The sequence below is a fragment of the Rhinopithecus roxellana genome, chromosome 13, assembly GCF_007565055.1.
Source record: "Rhinopithecus roxellana isolate Shanxi Qingling chromosome 13, ASM756505v1, whole genome shotgun sequence".
Taxonomy (NCBI): Eukaryota; Metazoa; Chordata; class Mammalia; order Primates; family Cercopithecidae; genus Rhinopithecus; species Rhinopithecus roxellana.
The window spans coordinates 35,144,757-35,171,663 of NC_044561.1; the positions used below are offsets into that span (position 1 = coordinate 35,144,757).

The window sequence follows — 26,907 nt, forward strand, 5'->3', positions numbered from 1 at the left end:
GGCTGAAGGTTAATTAACGGAGACAAGTATAAAGTTAGAAGAAACAAGACCTAGTGTTCAATATGTCAACAGGGTAACTATCGTTTACATTAATCTATTATACATTTCAAAATAGCTAGAAGATGCCGGGAGCGGTGGCTCACACCTGTAATCCCAGCACTTCGGGAGGCGGAGACAAGCAGATCACCTTAGGTCAGGAGTTTGAGAGTAGCCTGGCCAACATGCCAAAACCCCATCTCTACTAAAAGTATAAAAATTAGCCGGGCATGGTGGCGCACACCTGTAGTCCCAGCTACTCAAGAGGCTGAGGTACGACAATCGCTGGAACCCGGGAGGCAGAGGTTGTGCTGAGCTGAAAATGCACCACTGCATAGCAGCCTGGGCGACAGTGTCTCAAAAAAAAAAAAAAAAAAAAAAGCTGACAGAATAATTTGAATGTTCCTAGCATAAAGATAAATATTTAAGGGGATGGATACCTCAATTACCCTTATTTTACTTATTTATTATTTATTTATTTATTTTTGAGACAGTCTCATCCTGTCGCGCCCAGGCTGGAGTGCAGTGGCGCATTCTCGGCTCACTGCAACCTCTGCCTCCTGGGTTCAACTGATTCTCCTGCCTCAGTCTCCCAAGTAGCTAGGATTACAGGCACCTGCTACCACGCCCGGCTAATTTTTTGTATTTTTAGTAGAGCTAGGGTTTCGCCATATTGGCCAAGCTGGTCTTGAACTCTCGACCTCAGGTGATTCACCCCGCCTCAGTCTCCAAAAGTGCTGGGATTACAGGCGTGAGCCACTGCACCGGGCCTATTTTATCTATTTATTTATTTATTTATTTAGACAGAGTTTTACTCTTGTCGCCCAGGCTAAGAGTGCAATGGTGTGATCTCGGCTCCCTGCAACCTCCACCTCCCAAGTTCAAGTGATTCTCCTGCCTCTATCTCCAGAGTAATTTTTGTATTTTTTTTTTTAGTAGAGATGGGGTTTCACCATGTTGGCCACGCTAGTGTCGAACTCCTGACCTCAGGTGATCCACCTGCCTCAGCCTCCCAAACTGCTAGGATTACAGGCATGAGACCCACTGTGCCCAGCCCTCCCTTATTTTTTATTTTGAGACAGGGTCTCACTCTGTCGCCCAGGCCGGAGCATAGTCGTGCAAACACGGCTCACTGCAGCCTTGACCTCCCAGGCTCAAGCCATCCTCCCACCTCAACCTCTCAAGTAGCTGGGACTACATGTGTGTACCACCACACCCAGCTAATTTTTGTATCTTTTGTAGAGGTAGGAATCTCTCTATGTTGTCCAGGCTTATCTCAAACTCCTGGGATCAAGTGATCCACTCCCACCTTACATACTAAAGAAGTTGGTTTTTGCAGAAAAATCCGCATATCCACCAATAAGGCAGACCATGAACACACGTGGGGCCTCAGCTGGCTGCTCTACACCAGATCTATTTAGTAGTTACACCCGTACACAGGTCCATAGTGCCAGGAACAGGCAGTCAGAGCCCGAGCGCCACAGTCTCTCGCAACAGATACTGGCATGTCACTCTGAACAGAGCTCCCCAAACCCAACTCTGATGAGCTGAAGAGTCAGCACAGGACTCTAGGGCACACCGCCTGGGTTCTAATCCTGATTTGGCTGACTCCAGCCATCGCTCCCCCTCTCCAGACTCTGGTATCCTCTCTGAAATAAGGTTTTAGGTCCTAATGATCTCCCATGTGAACAGCCAAGCAGTTAAGAGCTTGCTTGGGCTGGGCACATTGGCTCACGCTTATAATCCCAGCACTTTGGAATGTCAAAGTGGGAAGACTGCTTGAGCCTAGGAGATCAAGATCAGACTGGGCAACAGAGCAAGACCCCATCATTAAAAAAATAATAAGTAAAGAAAAGAAATGAGGCCGGGTGTGGTGGCTCAAGCCTGTAATCCCAGCACTTTGGGAGGCCCAGACGGGCGGATCACAAGGTCAGGAGATCGAGACCATCCTGGCTGACACGGTGAAACCCTGTCTCCACCAAAAAATACAAAAAAACTAGCCAGACGAGGTGGCGGGCGCCTGTAGTCCCAGCTACTCGGGAGGCTGAGGCAGGAGAATGGCGTGAACCCGGGAGGCGGAGCTTGCAGTGAGCCGAGATCGCGCCACTGAACTGCAGCCTGGGCGACAGAGTGAGACTCCGTCTCAAAAATCAAAAAAAGAGAACTTGCCTCTGTTGCGAGGAGTGTAGGAAGCTGGCAGTCTCCAGCTATAGCACCTTCCTATCGCTGCAGCATTTGAGCTGAGGCCTGGCCACTTCTGCCCAACACGAGACTCGTTTCATGGGCAGTCTTTGCTCTGAAACTCCCAGAGGGTGGGTCTGTCAGAGCAGCCTCACAGTCAGAGGCTCCTGCTGGTTATTTCTGCAACCTTCCAACCTCATATGTGACATATCTACATTGTGAGCAGAAGGCTCTCCCTACTTTATCTTTCACAGGTGTCACTCCAATAATCCTCCTGCACCCCTAACACCCTCTCAGGGTCTGCTGACTACAGGAAGAGGGTCCCTAGCCAATGCTGTGTGCCCTGGGGAGGCCAGAGGAAGAGGAGCTGCTTGGGGGACAGCCACACAGGCAGGGGCCTGGAAGAGACTGGACACAGGCAGGGGTTGTGGAAGAGACTGGACACAGGCAGGGGTTGTGGAAGAGACTGGACACAGGCAGGGGTTGTGGAGGTGTCTGGACACAGGCAGGGGTTGTGGAGGTGTCTGGACACAGGCAGGGGTTGTGGAAGAGACTGGACACAGGCAGGGGTTGTGGAGGTGTCTGGACACAGGCAGGGGGTGTGGAGGTGTCTGGACACAGGCAGGGGTTGTGGAAGAGACGGACACAGGCAGGGGTTGTGGAGGTGTCTGGACACAGGCAGGGGTTGTGGAAGAGACTGGACACAGGCAGGGGTTGTGGAGGTGTCTGGACACAGGCAGGGGTTGTGGAAGAGACTGGACACAGGCAGGGGTTGTGGAGGTGTCTGGACACAGGCAGGGGTTGTGGAAGAGACTGGACACAGGCAGGGGTTGTGGAAGAGACTGGACACAGGCAGGGGTTGTGGAGGTGTCTGGACACAGGCAGGGGTTGTGGAAGAGACTGGACACAGGCAGGGGTTGTGGAAGAGACTGGACACAGGCAGGGGTTGTGGAGGTGTCTGGACACAGGCAGGGGTTGTGGAGGTGTCTGGACACAGGCAGGGGTTGTGGAGGTGTCTGGACACAGGCAGGGGTTGTGGAAGAGACTGGACACAGGCAGGGGTTGTGGAAGAGACTGGACACAGGCAGGGGGTTGTGGAGGTGTCTGGACACAGGCAGGGGTTGTGGAGGTGTCTGGACACAGGCAGGGGTTGTGGAGGTGTGTCTGGACACAGGCAGGGGTTGTGGAGGTGTCTGGACACAGGCAGGGGTTGTGGAGGTGTCTGGACACAGGCAGGGGTTGTGGAGGTGTCTGGACACAGGCAGGGGTTGTGGAAGAGACTGGACACAGGCAGGGGTTGTGGAAGAGACTGGACACAGGCAGGGGTTGAGGAAGAGACTGGACACAGGCAGGGGTTGTGGAAGAGACTGGACACAGGCAGGGGTTGTGGAAGAGACTGGACACAGGCAGGGGTTGTGGAAGAGACTGGACACAGGCAGGGGTTGTGGAAGAGACTGGACACAGGCAGGGGTTGTGGAAGAGACTGGACACAGGCAGGGGTTGTGGAGGTGTCTGGACACAGGCAGGGGTTGTGGAAGAGACTGGACACAGGCAGGGGTTGTGGAAGAGACTGGACACAGGCAGGGGTTGTGGAGGTGTCTGGACACAGGCAGGGGTTGTGGAAGAGACTGGACACAGGCAGGGGTTGTGGAAGAGACTGGACACAGGCAGGGGTTGTGGAAGAGACTGGACACAGGCAGGGGTTGTGGAGGAGACTGGACACAGGCAGGGGTTGTGGAGGTGTCTGGACACAGGCAGGGGTTGTGGAGGTGTCTGGACACAGGCAGGGGTTGTGGAGGTGTCTGGACACAGGCAGGGGTTGTGGAGGTGTCTGGACACAGGCAGGGGTTGTGGAGGTGTCTGGACACAGGCAGGGGTTGTGGAGGTGTCTGGACACAGGCAGGGGTTGTGGAGGTGTCTGGACACAGGCAGGGGTTGTGGAAGAGACTGGACACAGGCAGGGGTTGTGGAGGTGTCTGGACACAGGCAGGGGTTGTGGAAGAGACTGGACACAGGCAGGGGTTGTGGAGGTGTCTGGACACAGGCAGGGGTTGTGGAGGTGTCTGGACACAGGCAGGGTTGTGGAGGTGTCTGGACACAGGCAGGGGTTGTGGAAGAGACTGGAGGAGGGTGGGGTGTCTGGAACACAGGCAGGGGTTGTGGAGAGTTCTGGACACAGGCAGGGGTTGTGGAGGTGTCTGGACACAGGCAGGGGTTGTGAGGTGTCTGGACACAGGCAGGGGTTGTGGAGGGTGTCTGGACACAGGCAGGGGTTGTGGAGGTGTCTGGACACAGGCAGGGGTTGTGGAGGTGTCTGGACACAGGCAGGGGTTGTGGAGGTGTCTGGACACAGGCAGGGGTTGTGGAGGTGTCTGGACACAGGCAGGGGTTGTGGAGGTGTCTGGACACAGGCAGGGGTTGTGGAAGAGACTGGACACAGGCAGGGGTTGTGGAGGTGTCTGGACACAGGCAGGGGTTGTGGAAGAGACTGGACACAGGCAGGGGTTGTGGAGGTGTCTGGACACAGGCAGGGGTTGTGGAGGTGTCTGGACACAGGCAGGGGTTGTGGAAGAGACTGGACACAGGCAGGGGTTGTGGAGGTGTCTGGACACAGGCAGGGGTTGTGGAAGAGACTGGACACAGGCAGGGGTTGTGGAGGTGTCTGGACACAGGCAGGGGTTGTGGAAGAGACTGGACACAGGCAGGGGTTGTGGAGGTGTCTGGACACAGGCAGGGGTTGTGGAGGTGTCTGGACACAGGCAGGGGTTGTGGAAGAGACTGGACACAGGCAGGGGTTGTGGAAGAGACTGGACACAGGCAGGGGTTGTGGAGGTGTCTGGACACAGGCAGGGGTTGTGGAGGTGTCTGGACACAGGCAGGGGTTGTGGAAGAGACTGGACACAGGGCAGGGGTTGTGGAGGTGTCTGGACACAGGCAGGGGTTGTGGAGGTGTCTGGACACAGGCAGGGGTTGTGGAAGAGACTGGACACAGGCAGGGGTTGTGGAAGAGACTGGACACAGGCAGGGGTTGTGGAGGTGTCTGGACACAGGCAGGGGTTGTGGAAGAGACTGGACACAGGCAGGGGTTGTGGAGGTGTCTGGACACAGGCAGGGGTTGTGGAGGTGTCTGGACACAGGCAGGGGTTGTGGAGGTGTCTGGACACAGGCAGGGGTTGTGGAGGTGTCTGGACACAGGCAGGGGTTGTGGAGGTGTCTGACACAGGCAGGGGTTGTGGAGGTGTCTGGACACAGGCAGGGGTTGTGGAGGTGTCTGGACACAGGCAGGGGTTGTGGAGGTAGACTGGACACAGGCAGGGGTTGTGGAGGTGTCTGGACACAGGCAGGGGTTGTGGAAGGTGTACTGGACACAGGCAGGGGTTGTGGAGGTGTCTGGACACAGGCAGGGGTTGTGGAAGAGACTGGACACAGGCAGGGGTTGTGGAGGTGTCTGGACACAGGCAGGGGTTGTGGAAGGTGACTGGACACAGGCAGGGGTTGTGGAGGTGTCTGGACACAGGCAGGGGTGTGGAGGTGTCTGGACACAGGCAGGGGTTGTGGAGGTGTCTGGACACAGGCAGGGGTTGTGGAGGTGTCTGGACACAGGCAGGGGTTGTGGAGGTGTCTGGACACAGGCAGGGGTTGTGGAGGTGTCTGGACACAGGCAGGGGTTGTGGAGGTGTCTGGACACAGGCAGGGGTTGTGGAGGTGTCTGGACACAGGCAGGGGTTGTGGAGGTGTCTGGGACACAGGCAGGGGTTGTGGAGGTGTCGGACACAGGCAGGGGTTGTGGAGGTGGTCTGGACACAGGCAGGGGTTGTGGAGGTGTCTGGACACAGGCAGGGGTTGTGGAGGAGACTGGACACAGGCAGGGGTTGTGGAGGTGTCTGGACACAGGCAGGGGGTTGTGGAGGTGTCTGGACACAGGCAGGGGTTGTGGAGGTGTCTGGACACAGGCATGGGTTTGTGGAGGTGTCTGGACACAGGCAGGGGTTGTGGAGGTGTCTGGACACAGGCAGGGGTTGTGGAGGTGTCTGGACACAGGCAGGGGTTGTGGAGGTGTCTGGACACAGGCAGGGGTTGTGGAAGAGACTGGACACAGGCAGGGGTTGTGGAAGAGACTGGACACAGGCAGGGGTTGTGGAAGAGACTGGACACAGGCAGGGGTTGTGGAAGAGACTGGACACAGGCAAGGGGTTGTGGAAGAGACTGGACACAGGCAGGGGTTGTGGAAGAGACTGGACACAGGCAGGGGTTGTGGAAGAGACTGGACACAGGCAGGGGTTGTGGAGGTGTCTGGACACAGGCAGGGTTGTGGAAGAGACTGGACACAGGCAGGGGTTGTGGAAGAGACTGGACACAGGCAGGGTTGTGGAGGTGTCTGGACACACAGGGGGTTGTAGAAGAGACTGGACACAGGCAGGGTTGTGGAAGAGACTGGACACAGGCAGGGTTGTGGAAGACTGGACACAGGCAGGGGTTTGGAGGAGACTGGACACAGGCAGGGTTGTGGAGGTGTCTGGACACAGGCAGGGGTTGTGGAGGTTCTGGACACAGGCAGGGGTTGTGGAGGTGTCTGGACACAGCAGGGGTTGTGGAGTGTCTGGACACAGGCAGGGGTTGTGGAGTGTCTGGACACAGGCAGGGGTTGTGGAGGTGTCTGGACACAGGCAGGGGTTGTGGAGGTGTCTGGACACAGGCAGGGGTTGTGGAAGAGACTGGACACAGGCAGGGGTTGTGGAGGTGTCTGGACACAGGCAGGGGTTGTGGAAGAGACTGGACACAGGCAGGGGTTGTGGAAGAGACTGGACACAGGCAGGGGTTGTGGAAGAGACTGGACACAGGCAGGGGTTGTGGAGGTGTCTGGACACAGGCAGGGGTTGTGGAGGTGTCTGGACACAGGCAGGGGTTGTGGAAGAGACTGGACACAGGCAGGGGTTGTGGAGGTGTCTGGACACAGGCAGGGGTTGTTGGAGGTGTCTGGACACAGGCAGGGGGTTGTGGAGGTGTCTGGACACAGGCAGGGGTTGTGGAGGTGTCTGGACACAGGCAGGGGTTGTGGAGGTGTCTGGACACAGGCAGGGGTTGTGGAGGTGTCTGGACACAGGCAGGGGTTGTGGAGGTGTCTGGACACAGGCAGGGGTTGTGGAGGTGTCTGGACACAGGCAGGGGTTGTGGAAGAGACTGGACACAGGCAGGGGTTGTGGAGGTGTCTGGACACAGGCAGGGGTTGTGGAGAGGACTGGACACAGGCAGGGTTTGTGGAGGTGTCTGGACACAGGCAGGGGTTTGTGGAGGTGTCTGGACCACAGGCAGGGGTTGTGGAGAGACGGACACAGGCAGGGGTTGTGGAGTGTCTGGACACAGGCAGGGGTTGTGGAAGAGACTGGACACAGGCAGGGGTTGTGGAGGTGTCTGTACACAGGCAGGGGTTGTGGAAGAGTTCTGGACACAGGCAGGGGTTGTGGAGGTAGTACTGGAACACAGGGCAGGGGTTGTTGGAAGGTAGTACTGGACACAGCAGGGGTTGTGGAGGATGTCTGGACACAGGCAGGGGTTGTGGAAGGATGTACTGGACAACACGGCAGGGGTTGTGGAGGGTGGTACTGGAACACAGGGCAGGGTTAGTGGAGTGTCTGGACACATGCAGGGGTTTGTGGAAGGGTGGTCTGGACACAAGGCAGGGGTTGTTGAAGGAGTACTGGACACAGGCAGGGGTTGTGGAGGTGTCGGGACACAGGCAGGGGTTGTGGAGAGACTGGACACAGGCAGGGGTTGTGGAGGTCTGGACACAGGCAGGGTTGTGGAAGAGACTGGACACAGGCAGGGGTTGTGGAGGTGTCTGGACACAGGCAGGGGTTGTGGAGGTTCTGGACACAGGCAGGGGTTGTGGAGGTGTCTGGACACAGGCAGGGGTTGTGGTGTCTGGACACAGGCAGGGGTTGTGGAGGTGTCTGGACACAGGCAGGGGTTGTGGAGGTGTCTGGACACAGGCAGGGTTGTGGAGGTGTCTGGACACAGGCAGGGTTGTGGAGACTGGACACAGGCAGGGTTGTGGAGGTGTCTGGACACAGGCAGGGGTTGTGGAAGAGACTGGACACAGGCAGGGGTTGTGGAGGTGTCTGGACACAGGCAGGGTTGTGGAAGAGACTGGACACAGGCAGGGGTTGTGGAGGTGTCTGGACACAGGCAGGGGTTGTGGAGAGACTGGACACAGGCAGGGGTTGTGGAGGTGTCTGGACACAGGCAGGGGTTGTGGAGGTGTCTGGACACAGGCAGGGGTTGTGGAGGAGACTGGACACAGGCAGGGGTTGTGGAGGTGTCTGGACACAGGCAGGGGTTGTGGAGGTGTCTGGACACAGGCAGGGGTTGTGGAGGTGTCTGGACACAGGCAGGGGTTGTGGAGGTGTCCTGGACACAGGCAGGGGTTGTGGAGGTGTCCTGGACACAGGCAGGGGTTGTGGAAGGTGGTCTGGACACAGGGCAGGGGTTGTGGAAGAGACTGGACACAGGCAGGGGTTGTGGAAGAGACTGGACACAGGCATGGGTTGTGGAAGAGACTGGACCAGGCAGGGGTTGTGGAAGAGACTGGACACAGGCAGGGGTTGTGGAAGAGACTGGACACAGGCAGGGGTTGTGGAAGAGACTGGACACAGGCAGGGGTTGTGGAAGAGACTGGACACAGGCAAGGGGTTGTGGAAGAGACTGGACACAGGCAGGGGTTGTGGAGGTGTCTGGACACAGGCAGGGGTTGTGGAAGAGACTGGACACAGGCAGGGGTTGTGGAAGAGACTGGACACAGGCAGGGGTTTGGAGGTGTCTGGACACAGGCAGGGGTTGTAGAAGAGACTGGACACAGGCAGGGGTTGTGGAGAGACTGGACACAGGCAGGGGTTGTGGAAGAGACTGGACACAGGCAGGGTTGTGGAGAGACTGGACACAGGCAGGGGTTGTGGAGGTGTCTGGACACAGGCAGGGGTTTTGGAGGTGTCTGGACACAGGCAGGGGTTGTGGAGGTGTCTGGACACAGGCAGGGGTTGTGGAGGTGTCTGGACACAGGCAGGGTTGTGGAGGTGTCTGGACACAGGCAGGGGTTTGTGGAAGAGACTGGACACAGGCAGGGGTTGTGGAGGTGTCTGGACACAGGCAGGGGTTGTGGAAGAGAGGACACACAGGCAGGGGTTGTGGAAGAGACTGGACACAGGCAGGGGTTGTGGAAGAGACTGGACACAGGCAGGGGTTGTGGAGGTGTCTGGACACAGGCAGGGGTTGTGGAGGTGTCGGACACAGGCAGGGGTTGTGGAGGTGTCTGGACACAGGCAGGGGTTGTGGAAGAGACTGGACACAGGCAGGGGTTGTGGAGGTGTCTGGACACAGGCAGGGGTTGTGGAGGTCTGGACACAGGCAGGGGTTGTGGAGGTGTCTGGACACAGGCAGGGGTTGTGGAGGTGTCTGGACACAGGCAGGGGTTGTGGAGGTGTCTGGACACAGGCAGGGGTTGTGGAGGTGTCTGGACACAGGCAGGGGTTGTGGAGGTGTCTGGACACAGGCAGGGGTTGTGGAGGTGTCTGGACACAGGCAGGGGTTGTGGAAGAGACTGGACACAGGCAGGGGTTGTGGAGGTGTCTGGACACAGGCAGGGGTGGAAGAGACTGGACACAGGCAGGGGTTGTGGAGGTGTCTGGACACAGGCAGGGGTTGTGGAGGTGTCTGGACACAGGCAGGGGTTGTGGAAGACTGGACACAGGCAGGGTTGTGGAGGTGTCTGGACACAGGCAGGGTTGTGTGAAGAGACTGGACACAGCAGGGGTTGTGGAGGGTGTCTGGACACAGGCAGGGGTTGTGGAAGAGACTGGACACAGGCAGGGGTTGTGGAGGTGTCTGGACACAGGCAGGGGTTGTGGAGGTGTCCTGGACCCACAGGCAGGGGTTGTGGAAGAGACTGGACACAGGCAGGGGTTGTGGAAGGAGACTGGACACAGCAGGGGTGTGGAGTGTCGGGACCAGGCAGGGGTTGTGGAGGTGTCTGGACACAAGGCAGGGTTGTGGAAGAGACGGACACAGCAGGGGTTGTGGAGGTGTCTGGACACAGGCAGGGGTTGTGGAGGTGTCTGGACACAGGCAGGGGGTTGTGGAAGAGACTGGACACAGGCAGGGGTTGTGGAAGAGACTGGACACAGGCAGGGTTGTGGAGGTGTCTGGACACAGGGCAGGGGTTGTGAAGAGACTGGAACACAGGCAGGGGTTGTGGAGGTGTCTGGACACAGGCAGGGGTTGTGGAGGTGTCTGGACACAGGCAGGGGTTGTGGAGGTGTCTGGACACAGGCAGGGGTTGTGGAGGTGTCTGGACACAGGCAGGGGTTGTGGAGGTGTCTGGACACAGGCAGGGGTTGTGGAGGTGTCTGGACACAGGCAGGGGTTGTGGAGGTGTCTGGACACAGGCAGGGGTTGTGGAAGAGACTGGACACAGGCAGGGTTGTGGAGGTGTCTGGACACAGGCAGGGGTTGTGGAAGAGACTGGACACAGGCAGGGGTTGTGGAGGTGTCTGGACACAGGCAGGGGTTGTGGAGAGACTGGACACAGGCAGGGGTTGTGGAGGTGTCTGGACACAGGCAGGGGTTGTGAGGACTGGACACAGGCAGGGGTTGTGGAGGTGTCTGGACACAGGCAGGGGTTGTGGAGGTGTCTGGACACAGGCAGGGGTTGTGGAGGTGTCTGGACACAGGCAGGGGTTGTGGAGGTGTCTGGACACAGGCAGGGGTTGTGGAGGTGTCTGGACACAGGCAGGGGTTGTGGAGGTGTCTGGACACAGGCAGGGGTTGTGGAGGTCTGGACCAGGCAGGGGTTGTGGAGGTGTCTGGACACAGGCAGGGGTTGTGGAGGTGTCTGGACACAGGCAGGGGTTGTGGAGGTGTCTGGACACAGGCAGGGGTTGTGGAGGTGTCTGGACACAGGCAGGGTTGTGGAGGTGTCTGGACACAGGCAGGGGTTGTGGAGGTGTCTGGACACAGGCAGGGGTTGTGGAGGAGACTGGACACAGGCAGGGGTTGTGGAGGTGTCTGGACACAGGCAGGGGTTGTGGAGGTGTCTGGACACAGGCAGGGGTTGTGGAGGTGTCTGGACACAGGCAGGGGTTGTGGAGGTGTCTGGACACAGGCAGGGGTTGTGGAGGTGTCTGGACACAGGCAGGGGTTGTGGAGGAGACTGGACACAGGCAGGGGTTGTGGAGGTGTCTGGACACAGGCAGGGGTTGTGGAGGTGTCTGGACACAGGCAGGGGTTGTGGAGGTGTCTGGACACAGGCAGGGGTTGTGGAGGTGTCTGGACACAGGCAGGGGTTGTGGAGGTGTCTGGACACAGGCAGGGGTTGTGGAGAGACTGGACACAGGCAGGGGTTGTGGAGGTGTCTGGACACAGGCAGGGGTTGTGGAAGTAGACTGGACACAGGCAGGGGTTGTGGAGGTGTCTGGACACAGGCAGGGGTTGTGGAAGAGACTGGACACAGGCAGGGGTTGTGGAGGTGTCTGGACACAGGCAGGGGTTGTGGAAGAGCTGGACACAGGCAGGGGTTGTGGAGGTGTCTGGACACAGGCAGGGGTTGTGGAGGTGTCTGGACACAGGCAGGGGTTGTGGGAGGTGTCTGGACACAGGCAGGGGTTGTGGAGGTGTCTGGACACAGGCAGGGGTTGTGGAGGTGTCTGGACACAGGCAGGGGTTGTGGAGGTGTCTGGACACAGGCAGGGGTTGTGGAAGAGACTGGACACAGGCAGGGGTTGTGGAGGTGTCTGGACACAGGCAGGGGTTGTGGAAGAGACTGGACACAGGCAGGGGGTTGTGGAGGTGTCTGGACACAGGCAGGGTTGTGGAAGATGTACTGGACACAGGCAGGGGTTGTGGAGGTGTCTGGACACAGGCAGGGGTTGTGGAGGTGTCTGGACACAGGCAGGGGTTTGTGGAGGTGTCTGGACACAGGCAGGGGTTGTGGAGGTGTCCTGGACACAGGCAGGGGTTGTTGGAGGTGTCTGGACACAGGCAGGGGTTGTGGAGGTGTCTGGACACAGGCAGGGGTTGTGGAGGTGTCTGGACACATGCAGGGGTTGTGGAGGTGTCTGGACACAGGCAGGGGTTGTGGAGGTGTCTGGACACAGGCAGGGGTTGTGGAGGTGTCTGGACACAGGCAGGGGTTGTGGAGGTGTCTGGACACAGGCAGGGGTTGTGGAGGTGTCTGGACACAGGCATGGGTTGTGGAGGTGTCTGGACACAGGCAGGGGTTGTGGAGGTGTCTGGACACAGGCAGGGGTTGTGGAGGTGTCTGGACACAGGCAGGGGTTTGGAGGTGTCTGGACACAGGCAGGGGTTGTGGAGGTGTCTGGACACAGGCAGGGGTTGTGGAGGTGTCTGGACACAGGCAGGGGTTGTGGAGGTGTCTGGACACAGGCAGGGGTTGTGGAGGTGTCTGGACACAGGCAGGGGTTGTGGAGGGTCTGGACACAGGCAGGGGTTGTGGAGGTGTCTGGACACAGGCAGGGTTGTGGAGGTGTCTGGACACAGGCAGGGGTTGTGGAGGTGTCTGGACACAGGCAGGGGTTGTGGAGGTGTCTGGACACAGGCAGGGGTTGTGGAGGTGTCTGGACACAGGCAGGGGTTGTGGAGGTGTCTGGACACAGGCAGGGGTTGTGGAGGTGTCTGGACACAGGCAGGGGTTGTGGAGGTGTCTGGACACAGGCAGGGGTTGTGGAGGTGTCTGGACACAGGCAGGGGTTGTGGAGGTGTCTGGACACAGGCAGGGGTTGTGGAGGTGTCTGGACACAGGCAGGGGTTGTGGAGGTGTCTGGACACAGGCAGGGGTTGTGGAGGTGTCTGGACACAGGCAGGGTTGTGGAGGTGTCTGGACACAGGCAGGGGTTGTGGAGGTGTCTGGACACAGGCAGGGGTTGTGGAGGTGTCTGGACACAGGCAGGGGTTGTGGAGGTGTCTGGACACAGGCAGGGGTTGTGGAGGTGTCTGGACACAGGCAGGGGTTGTGGAGGTGTCTGGACACAGGCAGGGGTTGTGGAGGTGTCTGGACACAGGCAGGGGTTGTGGAGGTGTCTGGACACAGGCAGGGTTGTGGAGGTGCTGGACACAGGCAGGGGTTGTGGAGGGTCTGGACACAGGCAGGGGTTGTGGAGGTGTCTGGACACAGGCAGGGGTTGTGGAGGTGTCTGGACACAGGCAGGGGTTGTGGAGGTAGTCTGGACACAGGCAGGGGTTGTGGAGGTGTCTGGACACAGGCAGGGGTTGTGGAGGTGTCCTGGACACAGGCAGGGGTTGTGGAGGTGTCTGGACACAGGCAGGGGTTGTGGAGGTGTCTGGACACAGGCAGGGGTTGTGGAGGTGTCTGGACACAGGCAGGGGTTGTGGAGGTGTCTGGACACAGGCAGGGTTGTGGAGGTGTCTGGACACAGGCAGGTTGTGGAGGTGTCCTGGACACAGGCAGGGGTTGTGGAGGTGTCTGGACACAGGCAGGGGTTGTGGAGGTGTCTGGACACAGGCAGGGGTTGTGGAGTTGGTCTGGACACAGGCAGGGGTTGTTGGAGGTGTCTGGACACAGGCAGGGGTTGTGAGGTGTCTGGACACAGGCAGGGGTTGTGGAGGTGTCTGGACACAGGCAGGGGTTGTGGAAGATGTCTGGACACAGGCAGGGGTTGTGGAGTAGGTCTGGACACAGGCAGGGTTGGGAGGTGTCTGGACACAGGCAGGGGTTGTGGAGGTGTCTGACACAGGCAGGGTTTGTGGAAGAGACTGGACACAGGCAGGGGTTGTGGAGAGACTGGACACAGGCAGGGGTTGTGGAGGTGTCTGGACACAGGCAGGGTTGTGGAGGTGTCTGGACACAGGCAGGGGTTGTGGAAGAGACTGGACACAGGCAGGGGTTGTGGAGGTGTCTGGACACAGGCAGGGGTTGTGGAGGTGTCTGGACACAGGCAGGGGTTGTGGAAGGACTGGACACAGGCAGGGGTTGTGGAAGAGACTGGACACAGGCAGGGGTTGTGGAGGTGTCTGGACACAGGCAGGGGTTGTGGAGAGACTGGACACAGGCAGGGGTTGTGGAGGTGTCTGGACACAGGCAGGGGTTGTGGAGGTGTCTGGACACAGGCAGGGGTTGTGGAGGTGTCTGGACACAGGCAGGGGTTGTGGAGGTGTCTGGACACAGGCAGGGTTGTGGAGGTGTCTGGACACAGGCAGGGGTTGTGGAGGTGTCTGGACACAGGCAGGGGTTGTGGAGGTGTCTGGACACAGGCAGGGGTTGTGGAGGACTGGACACAGGCAGGGGTTGTGGAGGTGTCTGGACACAGGCAGGGGTTGTGGAGAGACTGGACACAGGCAGGGGTTGTGGAGGTGTCTGGACACAGGCAGGGGTTGTGGAGAGACTGGACACAGGCAGGGGTTGTGGAGGTGTCTGGACACAGGCAGGGGTTGTGGAGAGACTGGACACAGGCAGGGGTTGTGGAGGTGTCTGGACACAGGCAGGGGTTGTGGAGGTGTCTGGACACAGGCAGGGTTGTGGAGGTGTCTGGACACAGGCAGGGGTTGTGGAGGTGTCTGGACACAGGCAGGGGTTGTGGAGGTGTCTGGACACAGGCAGGGGTTGTGGAGGTGTCTGGACACAGGCAGGGGTTGTGGAGGTGTCTGGACACAGGCAGGGGTTGTGGAGGTGTCTGGACACAGGCAGGGGTTGTGGAGGTGTCTGGACACAGGCAGGGGTTGTGGAGGTGTCTGGACACAGGCAGGGGTTGTGGAGGTGTCTGGACACAGGCAGGGGGTTGTGGAGGGTGAAGACTGGACACAGGCAGGGGTTGTGGAGGTGTCTGGACACAGGCAGGGGTTGTGGAGGTGTCTGGACACAGGCAGGGGTTGTGGAGGTGTCTGGACACAGGCAGGGGTTGTGGAGGTGTCTGGACACAGGCAGGGGTTGTGGAGGTGTCTGACACAGGCAGGGGTTGTGGAGTGTCGGGACACAGGCAGGGGTTGTTGGAGGTGTCTGGACCACAGGCAGGGGTTGTGGAGGTTCTGGACACAGGCAGGGGTTGTGGAGTGTCTGGACACAGGCAGGGGTTGTGGAGTGTACTGGACACAGGCAGGGGGTTGTGGAGGTGTCTGGACACAGGCAGGGGTTGTGGAGGGTGTCTGGACACAGGCAGGGGTTGTGGAGGTGTCTGGACAGCAGGGGCAGGGGTTGTGGAGGTGTCTGGACACAGGCAGGGGTTGTGGAGGGTCTGGACACAGGCAGGGGTTGTGGAGGTGTCTGGACACAGGCAGGGGTTTGTGGAGGAGACTGGACACAGGCAGGGGTTGTGGAGGGTCTGGACACAGGCAGGGGGTTGTGGAGAGGACTGGACACAGGCAGGGGTTGTGGAGGTGTCTGGACACAGGCAGGGGTTGTGGAGAGACTGGACACAGGCAGGGGTTGTGGAGGTGTCTGGACACAGGCAGGGGTTGTGGAGGTGTCTGGACACAGGCAGGGGTTGTGGAGGTGTCTGGACACAGGCAGGGGTTGTGGAGGTGTCTGGACACAGGCAGGGGTTGTGGAGGTGTCTGGACACAGGCAGGGGTTGTGGAGGTGTCTGGACACAGGCAGGGGTTGTGGAGGTGTCTGGACACAGGCAGGGGTTGTGGAGGTGTCTGGACACAGGCAGGGGTTGTGGAGGTGTCTGGACACAGGCAGGGGTTGTGGAGGTGTCTGGACACAGGCAGGGGTTGTGGAGGTGTCTGGACACAGGCAGGGGTTGTGGAGGTGTCTGGACACAGGCAGGGGTTGTGGAGGTGTCTGGACACAGGCAGGGGTTGTGGAGGTGTCTGGACACAGGCAGGGGTTGTGGAGGTGTCTGGACACAGGCAGGGGTTGTGGAGGTGTCTGGACACAGGCAGGGGTTGTGGAGGTGTCTGGACACAGGCAGGGGTTTGTGGAGGTGTCTGGACACAGGCAGGGGTTGTGGAGGTGTCTGGACACAGGCAGGGGTTGTGGAGGTGTCTGGACAAGGCAGGGGTTGTGGAGGTGTCTGGACACAGGCAGGGGTTGTGGAGGTGTCTGGACACAGGCAGGGGTTGTGGAGGGTGTCTGGACACAGGCAGGGGTTGTGGAGGTGTCTGGACACAGGCAGGGTTGTGGAGGTGTCTGGACACAGGCAGGGGTTGTGGAGGTGTCTGGACACAGGCAGGGGTTGTGGAGGTGTCTGGACACCAGGCAGGGGTTGTGGAGGTGTCTGGGACACAGGCAGGGGTTGTGGAGGTGTCTGGACACAGGCAGGGGTTGTGGAGGGTGTCTGGACACAGGCAGGGGTTGTGGAGGTGTCTGGACACAGGCAGGGGTTGTGGAGGTGTCTGGACACAGCAGGGGTTGTGGGAGGGTGTCTGGACACAGGCAGGGGTTGTGGAGGTGTCTGGACAAGGCAGGGTGGAGGTGTGGACACAGGCAGGTTGTGGGTGGGGGTTGTGGGTGTCTGGACACAGGCAGGGGTTGTGGAGGTGTCTGGACACAGGCAGGGGTTGTGGAGGTGTCTGGACACAGGCAGGGGTTTGTGGAGGTGTCTGGACACAGGCAGGGGTTGTGGAGGGTCTGGACACAGGCAGGGGTTGTGGAGGTGTCTGGACACAGGCAGGGGTTGTGGAGGTGTCTGGACACAGGCAGGGGTTGTGGAGGTGTCTGGACACAGGCAGGGGTTGTGGAGGTGTCTGGACACAGCAGGGGTTGTGGAGGTGTCTGGACACAGGCAGGGGTTGTGGAGGTGTCTGGACACAGGCAGGGGTTGTGGAGGTGTCTGGACACAGGCAGGGGTTGTGGAGGTGTCTGGACACAGGCAGGGGTTGTGGAGGTGTCTGGACACAGGCAGGGGTTGTGGAGTGTCTGGACACAGGCAGGGTTGTGGAGGTGTCTGGACACAGGCAGGGGTTGTGGAGGTGTCTGGACACAGGCAGGGGTTGTGGAGGTGTCTGGACACAGGCAGGGGTTGTGGAGGTGTCTGGAACACAGGCAGGGGTTGTGGAGGTGTCTGGACACAGGCAGGGGTTGTGGAGGTGTCTGGACACAGGCAGGGGTTGTGGAGGTGTCTGGACACAGGCAGGGTTGTGGAGGTGTCTGGACCACAGGCAGGGGTTGTGGAGGTGTCTGGACACAGGCAGGGGTTGTGGAGGTGTCTGGACACAGGCAGGGGTTGTGGAGGAAGGGTGTCTGGACACAGGGAAGGGGTTGTGGAGGTGTCTGGACAAGGCAGGGGTTGGGAGGTGTCTGGACACAGGCAGGGGTGTGGAGGTGTCTGGACACAGGCAGGGGTTGTGGAGGTGTCTGGACACAGGGCAGGGGTTGTGGAGGTGTCTGGACACAGGCAGGGGTTGTGGAGGTGTCTGGACACAGGCAGGGGTTGTGGAGGTGTCTGGACACAGGCAGGGGTTGTGGAGTGTGTCTGGACACAGGCAGGGGTTGTGGAGGTGTCTGGACACAGGCAGGGGTTGTGGAGGTGTCTGACACAGGCAGGGGTTGTGGAGGTGTCTGGACACAGGCAGGGGTTGTGGAGGTGTCTGGACACAGGCAGGGGTTGTGGAGGTGTCTGGACACAGGCAGGGGTTGTGGAGGTGTCTGGACACAGCAGGGGTTGTGGAGGTGTCTGGACACAGGCAGGGGTTTGTGGAGGTGTCTGGACACAGGCAGGGGTTGTGGAGGTGGTCTGGACACAGGCAGGGGTTGTGGAGGTGTCTGGACACAGGCAGGGGTTGTGGAGGTGTCTGGACACAGGCAGGGGTTGTGGAGGTGTCTGGACACAGGCAGGGGTTGTGGAGGTGTCTGGACACAGGCAGGGGTTGTGGAGGTGTCTGGACACAGGCAGGGGTTGTGGAGGTGTCTGGACACAGGCAGGGTTGTGGAGGTGTCTGGACACAGGCAGGGGTTGTGGAGGTGTCTGGACACAGGCAGGGGTTGTGGAGGTGTCTGGACACAGGCAGGGGTTGTGGAGGTGTCTGGACACAGGCAGGGGTTGTGGAGGTGTCTGGACACAGGCAGGGGTTGTGGAGGTGTCTGGACACAGGCAGGGGTTGTGGAGGTGTCTGGACACAGGCAGGGGTTGTGGAGGTGTCTGGACACAGGCAGGGGTTGTGGAGGTGTCTGGACACAGGCAGGGGTTGTGGAGGTGTCTGGACACAGGCAGGGGTTGTGGAGGTGTCTGGACACAGGCAGGGGTTGTGGAGGTGTCTGGACACAGGCAGGGGTTGTGGAGGTGTCTGGACACAGGCAGGGGTTGTGGAGGTGTCTGGACACAGGCAGGGGTTGTGGAGGTGTGAACAGAAGCTTGTTCACACTAGCCTAGGCCTGTTCGCCCCACTCTGCTCACCTTCAACTCCGACTTCTTCTCTAAGGCCTTGGCGATGACCCTGGCTGCTTCCACGCCCACTGTGTTGCCTTCCAGACGCAGAGCCTCCAAGCTGTCAAAGTCTTCAATCTCTTTAATCACATCTTTAGCTGCCAGGGATGGAAGAGCAGAACTTTAGGCTTTTGGAATCACAAACAGCTAAGGTAGGAGAGAGGTTGGCAACCACCCTGCCACTCAACAGTTTATGGTGCACCTACCGTGTGATGAGCCCTGGCTTACAGAGAATCAGGCTCACGGTCCAGAGTACAGAGCTATGCAGATGATTTATCTGTAATGAGTGTTAAAATCAGGCATGTAGAGACCCTTGGGAGCCGAGGGAAAAGAGCAACTGGCGGCTCACAGCAAAGAAGACTGCCAAGTGGGTGGTGTGTGTGGAGCCTCCAAAGATGGGCAATGTACCAGGTCAAGCAGAGAAACGGCACCCAAGCCAGAGAGCCAGCAGGCACGATGGCACAAAGGCCTTCATTGTTAAATGATTTATGTGGGGGGGTGTTTGCTCACTACTGTACTATTTTATTGTGACGAAACATTCCAAACCACCTAAATGTCCATCAAGAGAAGACAGAAGGCCCAGCGCAGTGGCTCACGCCTGTAATCCCAGTACTTTGGGAGGCTAAGGCAGGTGGATTGCTTGAGCTCAGGAGTTTAAGACCAGCCTGGGCAACATGGTGAAACACTGTCTCTACTAAAAATACAAAAATTAGCTGGGTGTGTTGGTGGGTGTTTGTAATCCCAACTATTTGGGAGGCTGAGGCAGGAGCATGTCTTGAACCTGGGAGGAGGAGGGTGCAGTGAGCCAAGATCGTGTCACTGCCCTTCAGCCTGGGAGACAGAGCAAGACTCCATCTTAAAAAAAAAAAAAAAAAAAAAGGCCAGGCGCGGTGGCTCAAGCCTGTAATCCCAGCACTTTGGGAGGCCGAGACGGGCGGATCACGAGGTCAGGAGATTGAGACCATCCTGGCTAACATGGTGAAACCCCATCTCTACTAAAAAAATACAAAAAACTAGCCGGGTGAGGTGGCGGGCGCCTGTAGTCCCAGCTACTAGGGAGGCTGAGGCAGGAGAATGGCGTAAACCTGGGGGGCGGAGCTTGCGGTGAGCTGAGATCCGGCCACTGCACTCCAGCCTGGGAGACAGAGCAAGGCTCCGTCTCAAAAAAAAAAAAAAAAGTCAGGTGTGGTGGTAAATGCCTGTAATCCCAGCATTTTGGGAGGCCAAGGCAGGCGGATCACAAGGTCAAGAGTTCAAGACCAGCCTGATGAACATAGTGAAACCCCATCTTTACTAAAAATACCAAAATTAGCTGGGCATAGGGCACGTGCCTGTAATCCCAGCTACTCAGGAGGCTGAGGCAGGAGAATCACCTGAATCTGGGAGGCAGAGGTTGCAGTGAGCCGAGATCACAACACTGCACTCCAACCTGGGCGACAGAGCAAGACTCTGTCTCAAGAAAAAAAAAAAAAAAAAAAAAAAAAAAAGCCTGGTATGGTGGCATGCACCTGCAGTCTCAGCTAGTTGGGAGACTGAGGTGAGAGGATCAGCTGAGCCTGAGAAGTTGAGGCTGCAGTGAGCCATGATCATGCCATAGCACTCCAGCCAGGGGGACAGAGCAAGACATTGCCCTCTCAAAACAAAACAAACAAAAAAAAGAGACAGACAGGAAGATAGAGAGGAGGACAGAGGTTCACTGTGGCACGTTATATAAATAGTTACACCAGCACTGCTATGTAAGACACAGGTGTTTTTGACTTGGAAAAAACTGTTATAGCAATAAGTGAAAAATTAGGTTACTCAAGCATTTGGTCTGATCACTCTTTAAAAACGTATGCATTCACATATAAATACACATGCACACATGTGCATAAAACAAGGTCCAGAAACATAGAAACCAAATGTTACAGCAGTTCTCTCTAGCTGGTAGGATAATGGGTGATTGTGTGTTTTTCCACTACTTGGAGTAAAATGTTCTCAATATATCAGGTTATACAACAACTTTCAAAGATCTATAATCCCAATTAAAAACAAAATGGGTCGGGTGTGGTGGCTTACACCTGTAATCCCAGCACTTTGGGAGGCCGAGGCAGGCAGATCACCTGAGGTCAAGAGTTTGAGACCACCCTGTCGAATACGATGAAATCCTGTCTCTGACTAAAACTACAAAAATCAGCCGAGCATGCTGCCATGTGCCTGTAATCCCAGCTACTGGGGAGGCTGAGACAGGAGAACTGCTTGAACCTGGGAGGAGGAGGTTGCAGTGAGCCGAGATCAAGACATTGCGCTAAAGCCTGGGCAGCAGCAAAACTCCGTTTCAAAAACAAACAAAATAAAATGAACTCAGCTATGTACAGGGAAAAAAAAAAAAAAAAAAAAGACTAGGCTGGGCGCAGTGGCTCACGCCTGTAATCCCAGCACTTTGGGAGGCCAAGGTAGGCAGATCATGAGGTTAGGAGTTCAAGACCAGCCTAGCCAACATGATGAAACCCCGTCTCTACTAAAAATAGAAAAATTAGCTGGGCATGGTGGCGCATGCCTGTAATCCCAGCTGCTCGGGAGGCTGAGGCACAATTGCTTGAACCGGGACCCAGGAGGTGGAGGTAGCAGTGAGCGAGATCTTGTCACTGCACTTCAGCCTGGGCTACAGAGCGAGAGCGTCTCAATGACAAAAAAAAGACTATGCGCTAGAAATAAAATGTCCTGAAATTAACAGTTGTTATATCCCTGGGGTTATGTGAAAGTGAGAATATGTTTTTTTCCCTGTTCTTTGAATGTTTCTGTATTCTATAATAAACCTGCATTAATCGTATAATCTGAACAAAACCAACTTACATGAAGCAAAAAGCTGAGTCTGGCTGGTACAGGATGGAGTAGGGTGACATGTGGGAGGGAGAGACAGAGATGGGTATGGGAAATAAAGTTTGAACTTGACCTTCTGGTCAAGAAGGTCTTGAGAAAGGACTTACAACCTATTAGGGGTTCCCTAAGAAGTTGCCAAGGTGGGTCAAGTTTCCCTGGTTGGGCCAGAACCCAAGGATGCCTCTGATGCAGGTACCTTCACTTCCAGATGCCAGGGGATTCAGGGTTGGTCAGTGCCAGCCAAGCCTTGGCAAGGGATGAAAAGACTTCCTGGGTGCTCTTAAGGTAAAAGTGAGGCCTCTCCCTGCCTTACTTCCCAGAGCCTTTTCACAGAGTATATTCACATTTTGCCTTCACTTAGTTACCTGGGTACATCATTCCTATTCCAGATTTGCTACTTCTTAGGGACTGGGTAAGTTGGGCACCCCTGGGGACTTACAAAATGGGAGACACCACATCCAGCCTGTGCTGGGAGAGCAAAGAAGTTAACTGGATGAATTTCAGAGCCAGCCAAACTCGAGTTTTCTTTTTTTTTTAAGACAGTCTCGTTCTGTCACCGAGGCTGGAGTACAGTGGCCCAATCTCGGCTCACTACAACCTCCACCTCCCGGGTTCAAGCAATTCTCCTGCTTCAGCCTTCCAAGAGTAGCTGGGATTACAGATGTCCACCACCGCGCCTGGCTAATTTTTGTACTTTTAGTAAAGACAGGCTTTCTCCATGTTGGCCAGGCTGGTCCGGAACTCCTGACCTCAGGTGATCTGCCCATCTCGGCCTCCCAAAGTGCTGGGATTATAGGCGTGAGCCACTGCACCTGGCCCAAACTTGAGTTCTAATCCCAGCTCCACTCATTAAAGCTGTGCCCTTAGGCATGTCATACCACCTCCCTAAACCTCAGTTTTCTAATCTGCAAAATGGAAATACAATCCATCTCAAGGGATTTTGTGAAGATAAACTGAGATACTATTTATCTGGCACTTAATACCCTTATCTGACACAGTATTCAATAAATGGCATTTAGTATCAAATCCATGTTTCCTAAGCGAAGCTCAATGTCTAATTAGAAGCACAGTAATAGGGATTTCACTGGACCTCTGTGAAAGTCCTAGCTCTGCTATTTATCAAATGTATGACCTTGGCCAAGTTACTTAAGTTTCCTAAATCCTTTTTTCTCATTTATAAAACAGCAACATTCCTATCTATCTCCCACAAGGGTGATGCAAGCATCAAAAGTGATAAACAAGGTCAAAGTGGGTGGATCACCTGAAGTCAAGAATTTGAGACCAGTCTGGCCAACATGACAAAACCCAGTCTCTATTAAAAATACAAAAATAGGCCAGGCGCGGTGGCTCACGCCTGTAATCCCAGCACTTTGGGAGGCCGAGGCGGGAGGACCACGAGGTCAGGAGATCGAGACCGTCCTGGCTAACACGGTAAAACCCCGTCTCTACTAAAAATACAAAAAATTAGCCGGGCGTGGTCGTGGGTGCCTGTAGTCCCAGCTATTCGTTTTGTTTTTTTTTTTTTTTGAGACGGAGTCTGGCTCTGCCGCCCAGGCTGGAGTGCAGTGGCCGGCTCTCAGCTCACTGCAAGCTCCGCCTCCCGGGTTCACGCCATTCTCCTGTCTCAGCCTCCCGAGTAGCTGGGACTACAGGCGCCCGCCTCGTCGCCCGGCTAGTTTTTTGTATTTTTTAGTAGAGACGGGGTTTCACCGTGTTAGCCAGGATGGTCTCGATCTCCTGACCTCATGATCCGCCCGTCTCGGCCTCCCAAAGTGCTGGGATTACAGGCTTGAGCCACCGCGCCCAGCCTAGTCCCAGCTATTCGGAAGGCTGAGGCAGGAGAATGGTGTGAACTCGGAGGCGGAGCTTGCAGTGAGCTGAGATAGCGCCACTACACTCCAGCCTGGGTAAGAGAGCGAGACTGTCTCAAAAAGATAAAAAAAAAAGAACACAAAAATAGGGGGCCGGGCATGGTGGCTCATGCCTATAATCCCAGCATTTTGGGAGGCCGACGTGGGCAGATCACGAGGTCAGGAGATCAAGACCATCTTGGCTAACACGGTGTAACCCCATCCCTACTAAAAATACAAAAAAATTAGCCGGGTGTGGTGGTGGGCGCCTGTACTCAGGAGGCTGAGGCAGGAGAAAGGTGTGAACCTGGGAGGCATAGTTTGTAGTGAGCTGAGATCGCGCCACTGCACTCCAGCCTGGGTGACAAAGCAAGACTCTGTCTCAAAAAAAAAAAAAAGAAAAAAAAAATACAAAACTAGGCTGAAGGCCAGGCACAGTGGCTCATGCCTATAATCCCAGCACTTTGGGGGCTGAGGTGGGTGAATCACCTGAGGTCAGGAGTTCAAGACCAGCCTGTCCAACATGGTAAAACCCCATCTCTACTAAAACACAAAAAAAGAAAATTAGCTGGACATGGTGGTACACACCTGTAGTCCCAGCTACCTGCCCGGGAGGCTGAGGCATGAGAATTGCTTGAACCCAAGAAGCAGAGGTTAAAGTGAGCTGAGATCGCACCACTACACTCCAGCCTGGGCAACAGAGCAAGACTATGTCTCAAAAAAAAAAAAAAAAATTTGCCGGGCGTGATGGTGCGTGCCTGTAGTCCCAGTTACTTGGGAGGCTGAGGCAGGAGAATTGCTTGAACCTGGGAGACAGAGGTTGCAATAAGCCAAGATCGTACCACTACACTCCAGCCTGGGTGACAGAGCGAGACTCATTAAAAAAAAAAAAAAAAAAGCCAGGTACAGTGGCTCACGCCTGTAATCCTAACACTTTGGGAGGCCAAGGCAGGCAGATCACCTGAGGTCAGGAGTTCAAGAGCATCCTGACCAATATGGAAAAACCCTGTCTCTACTAAAAATACAAAAATTAACCAGGTATGGTGGCACATGCCTGTAATCCCAGCTACTCAGGAGACTGAGGCAGGAGAATCGCTTGAACCCGGGACGGCAGAGGCTTGCAGTGAGCCGAGATCGCGCCACTGCACTCTAACTGGGTGACAGAGCCAGACTCCGTCTCAAAAAATAAATAAATAAATAAAAGTGATAAACGCACAGGGAGGAAGTTTATAAATGTTAAGGCCTTATGGAGATGTTAGGAACATGCATCACCACGCTCCCAGCTATCCAAGGACTCAAGCAGCCTCTGACCTGGGGAGGAGAACAAGGCTGCCTACACAACATGACAACCAGGCATGTCCAAACCAGTTCCCCTGGTTGGGCCAGAATCCCAGGAGGCCTCACTTGTCACAGGTGCCTTCATTTGCTGGTGCCAGGGGATTCAGGGTTGGTCAGTGGCAGCCAAGCCTTGACAAGGGATGAAAAGATAGGGTCTGCGCTCTGGTTCCTAGTTTTCTGTGGTTACAGTACCTGTATACACACAGACAGCCATCCCTCTCCCAGGTACATCTGGCTGCATGAACCAGCATCTCCCAAGAGGGCCCAGGTTGTCTTAATGCAGCTCCAGCACAGCCTCAGCTCTGGGGAAAGCTGCACCTATTCCCAGGCCTGCCTGAGATCATGGGAGTAAAGGGCAGGGGTGGGAGAACACCAGATGTGAAGTCAGAGTCAGAGGCTGTATCTTGGGACTGGCACTAACTGTGGCCCCTCATTACCTACCATCCCCTCCTGAGAAAGAAAGGGCAGGGCACAAAGGGATGCCCACTGCAAACAGGCAAAGCACAGGGGAGCTTGCTCATGGGCAAATGATCTCTGAGCCTCATTGTTAGAAGGGGTCCAATGACACCTCACAGAGTTGCTGGGACAAATAATGGAGACAATGTAGCAGAAAGAGCCTGACAACCAGTAAGAGTTCAGTACACTCCCTTTCCTCCCCTGGACACAGCAGTGCACAACTTCCAGAAACTCACCATCTTCTGCAGTGTTGAGTTTGAGGCTCTTGCCCTTGAAACTCAGCTGTCCCCCGGCCACCTGAGTCTTGGCCAGTGTCTCTGCCAACTTGGCAATGTCTTCCGAGGCCATGCTGACTACGCTGGTGGGCTCCCCTGGAGATCTGCAGACTGAAGAGGCAATAAGAAAAAGGAGTCTCCTGGGGCCCCTGGTTGGGGGGCAGGGTAGGACATCAGCCATCTCAGGAGTCTGACCCTACCTCCCCTGCTATGGAGACCCTAGAGCTAAACCACTGGAAGAAAGGAAAACAGCATCAGAGAACGAACAGTTCCAGAAGGTGCAGGAGGTAGTAAGAGAACAGAAAAATCATGTTTTAGCCTATAAGGAGCTACCATCTCATTACAAGTCCTCCTCTGCCAAACTGCCGCAGCTGGGATGCCCAGCAATGCCATGTGAGCTGCCCATTTCCTGGACCCCTTTAGTGAATGGCAGTCAAGTCCCAAACCAAAGGCTGCAGAGTCTGGCCCAAGCACACACCTGCTTGAGCATCTTGGCTGCTAGCTGCTTGAGGGTCACATTCCTCAAACAGGACACAGATGGCTATGGGATCCAGATCATCCATCCCAGAGAATGCCCCACAACCACGCTGGCATGACTCTGGGGTGGAGCACCGGGGTCAGCCCCACTGCACGTCTGGTTTCAATCCTGGCCGGGAGACTAGGCAGGCCACAGTGGCCTCTCAGGGTTTTCTAGGTCAGAGATTGCCACATCACAACAGCTACCATCATAATAGGACAGGGACAGGGCCGCCACCCATGAAGCCCTACTATACCCAAGTTTACCAGGGGATTTGGTTGGAAATGGGGTTGATGAGCCTCACTGTTTATAGTCAGGAGTGCTGGTAAAAGAAGTAAAGCTGGCCAGGTGCAGTGGCTCACACCTGTAATCCCAGCACATTGGGAAGCTGTGGTGGGAAGATCGCTTGAGCCCCGCAGCTGAAGCTGGGTAACATGGCAAAATTCCATCTCCATTAAAATAAATAAATAAATAAATAAAATTAGCGGGGGATGGTGGTGTGCACCTGTAATCCCAGCTACTGGGGAGGCTGAGGTGGAAGGATTGCTTGAGCCCAGGAGACAGAGGCCACAGTGAGCCATGATCTCACCACTGCACTCTAGCCTGGGTGACAGAGTAAAACCCCGTCTCAAAAAAATAAAATAAAAATAAAAATTAGCTGGATGTGGTGGCACGTGCCTGTAGTCAGTCTCATCTACTGGAGAGGCTGAGGCAGGAGGATCACTTGAGCCCAGGAGTTCAAAGCTACAGTAAGCTATGACTGTGCCACTGCACTCCAGCCTGGGTAACAGCGGGAGACTCTATCTCTAAAAGTAACTAAATAAATTAAAGAATTTTTTTTTTTTTTTTTTTTTTTGAGACGGAGTCTCACTCAGCCACCCAGGCTGGAGCACAGTGGCACAATCTCGGCTCACTGCAAGCTCCATCTCCTGGGTTCATTCCATTCTCCTGAATCAGCCTCCTGAGTAGCTGGGATTACAGGCACCCGCTACCATGTCCAG

At 56.3% G+C, this 26,907-nt stretch overlaps 1 protein-coding gene across 1 annotated transcript in view; it reads right to left on the reverse strand.

The window, feature by feature from the left end:
- Positions 1–26,907, reverse strand: part of LOC115892712 (ran GTPase-activating protein 1-like) — a 45,652-nt gene that overhangs the window by 14,774 nt on the left and 3,971 nt on the right. Inside the window, 2 exon segments of the mRNA XM_030914355.1 lie at positions 18,579–18,706; positions 25,351–25,500. Coding sequence (XP_030770215.1) covers positions 18,579–18,706; positions 25,351–25,500 — 278 coding nt within the window.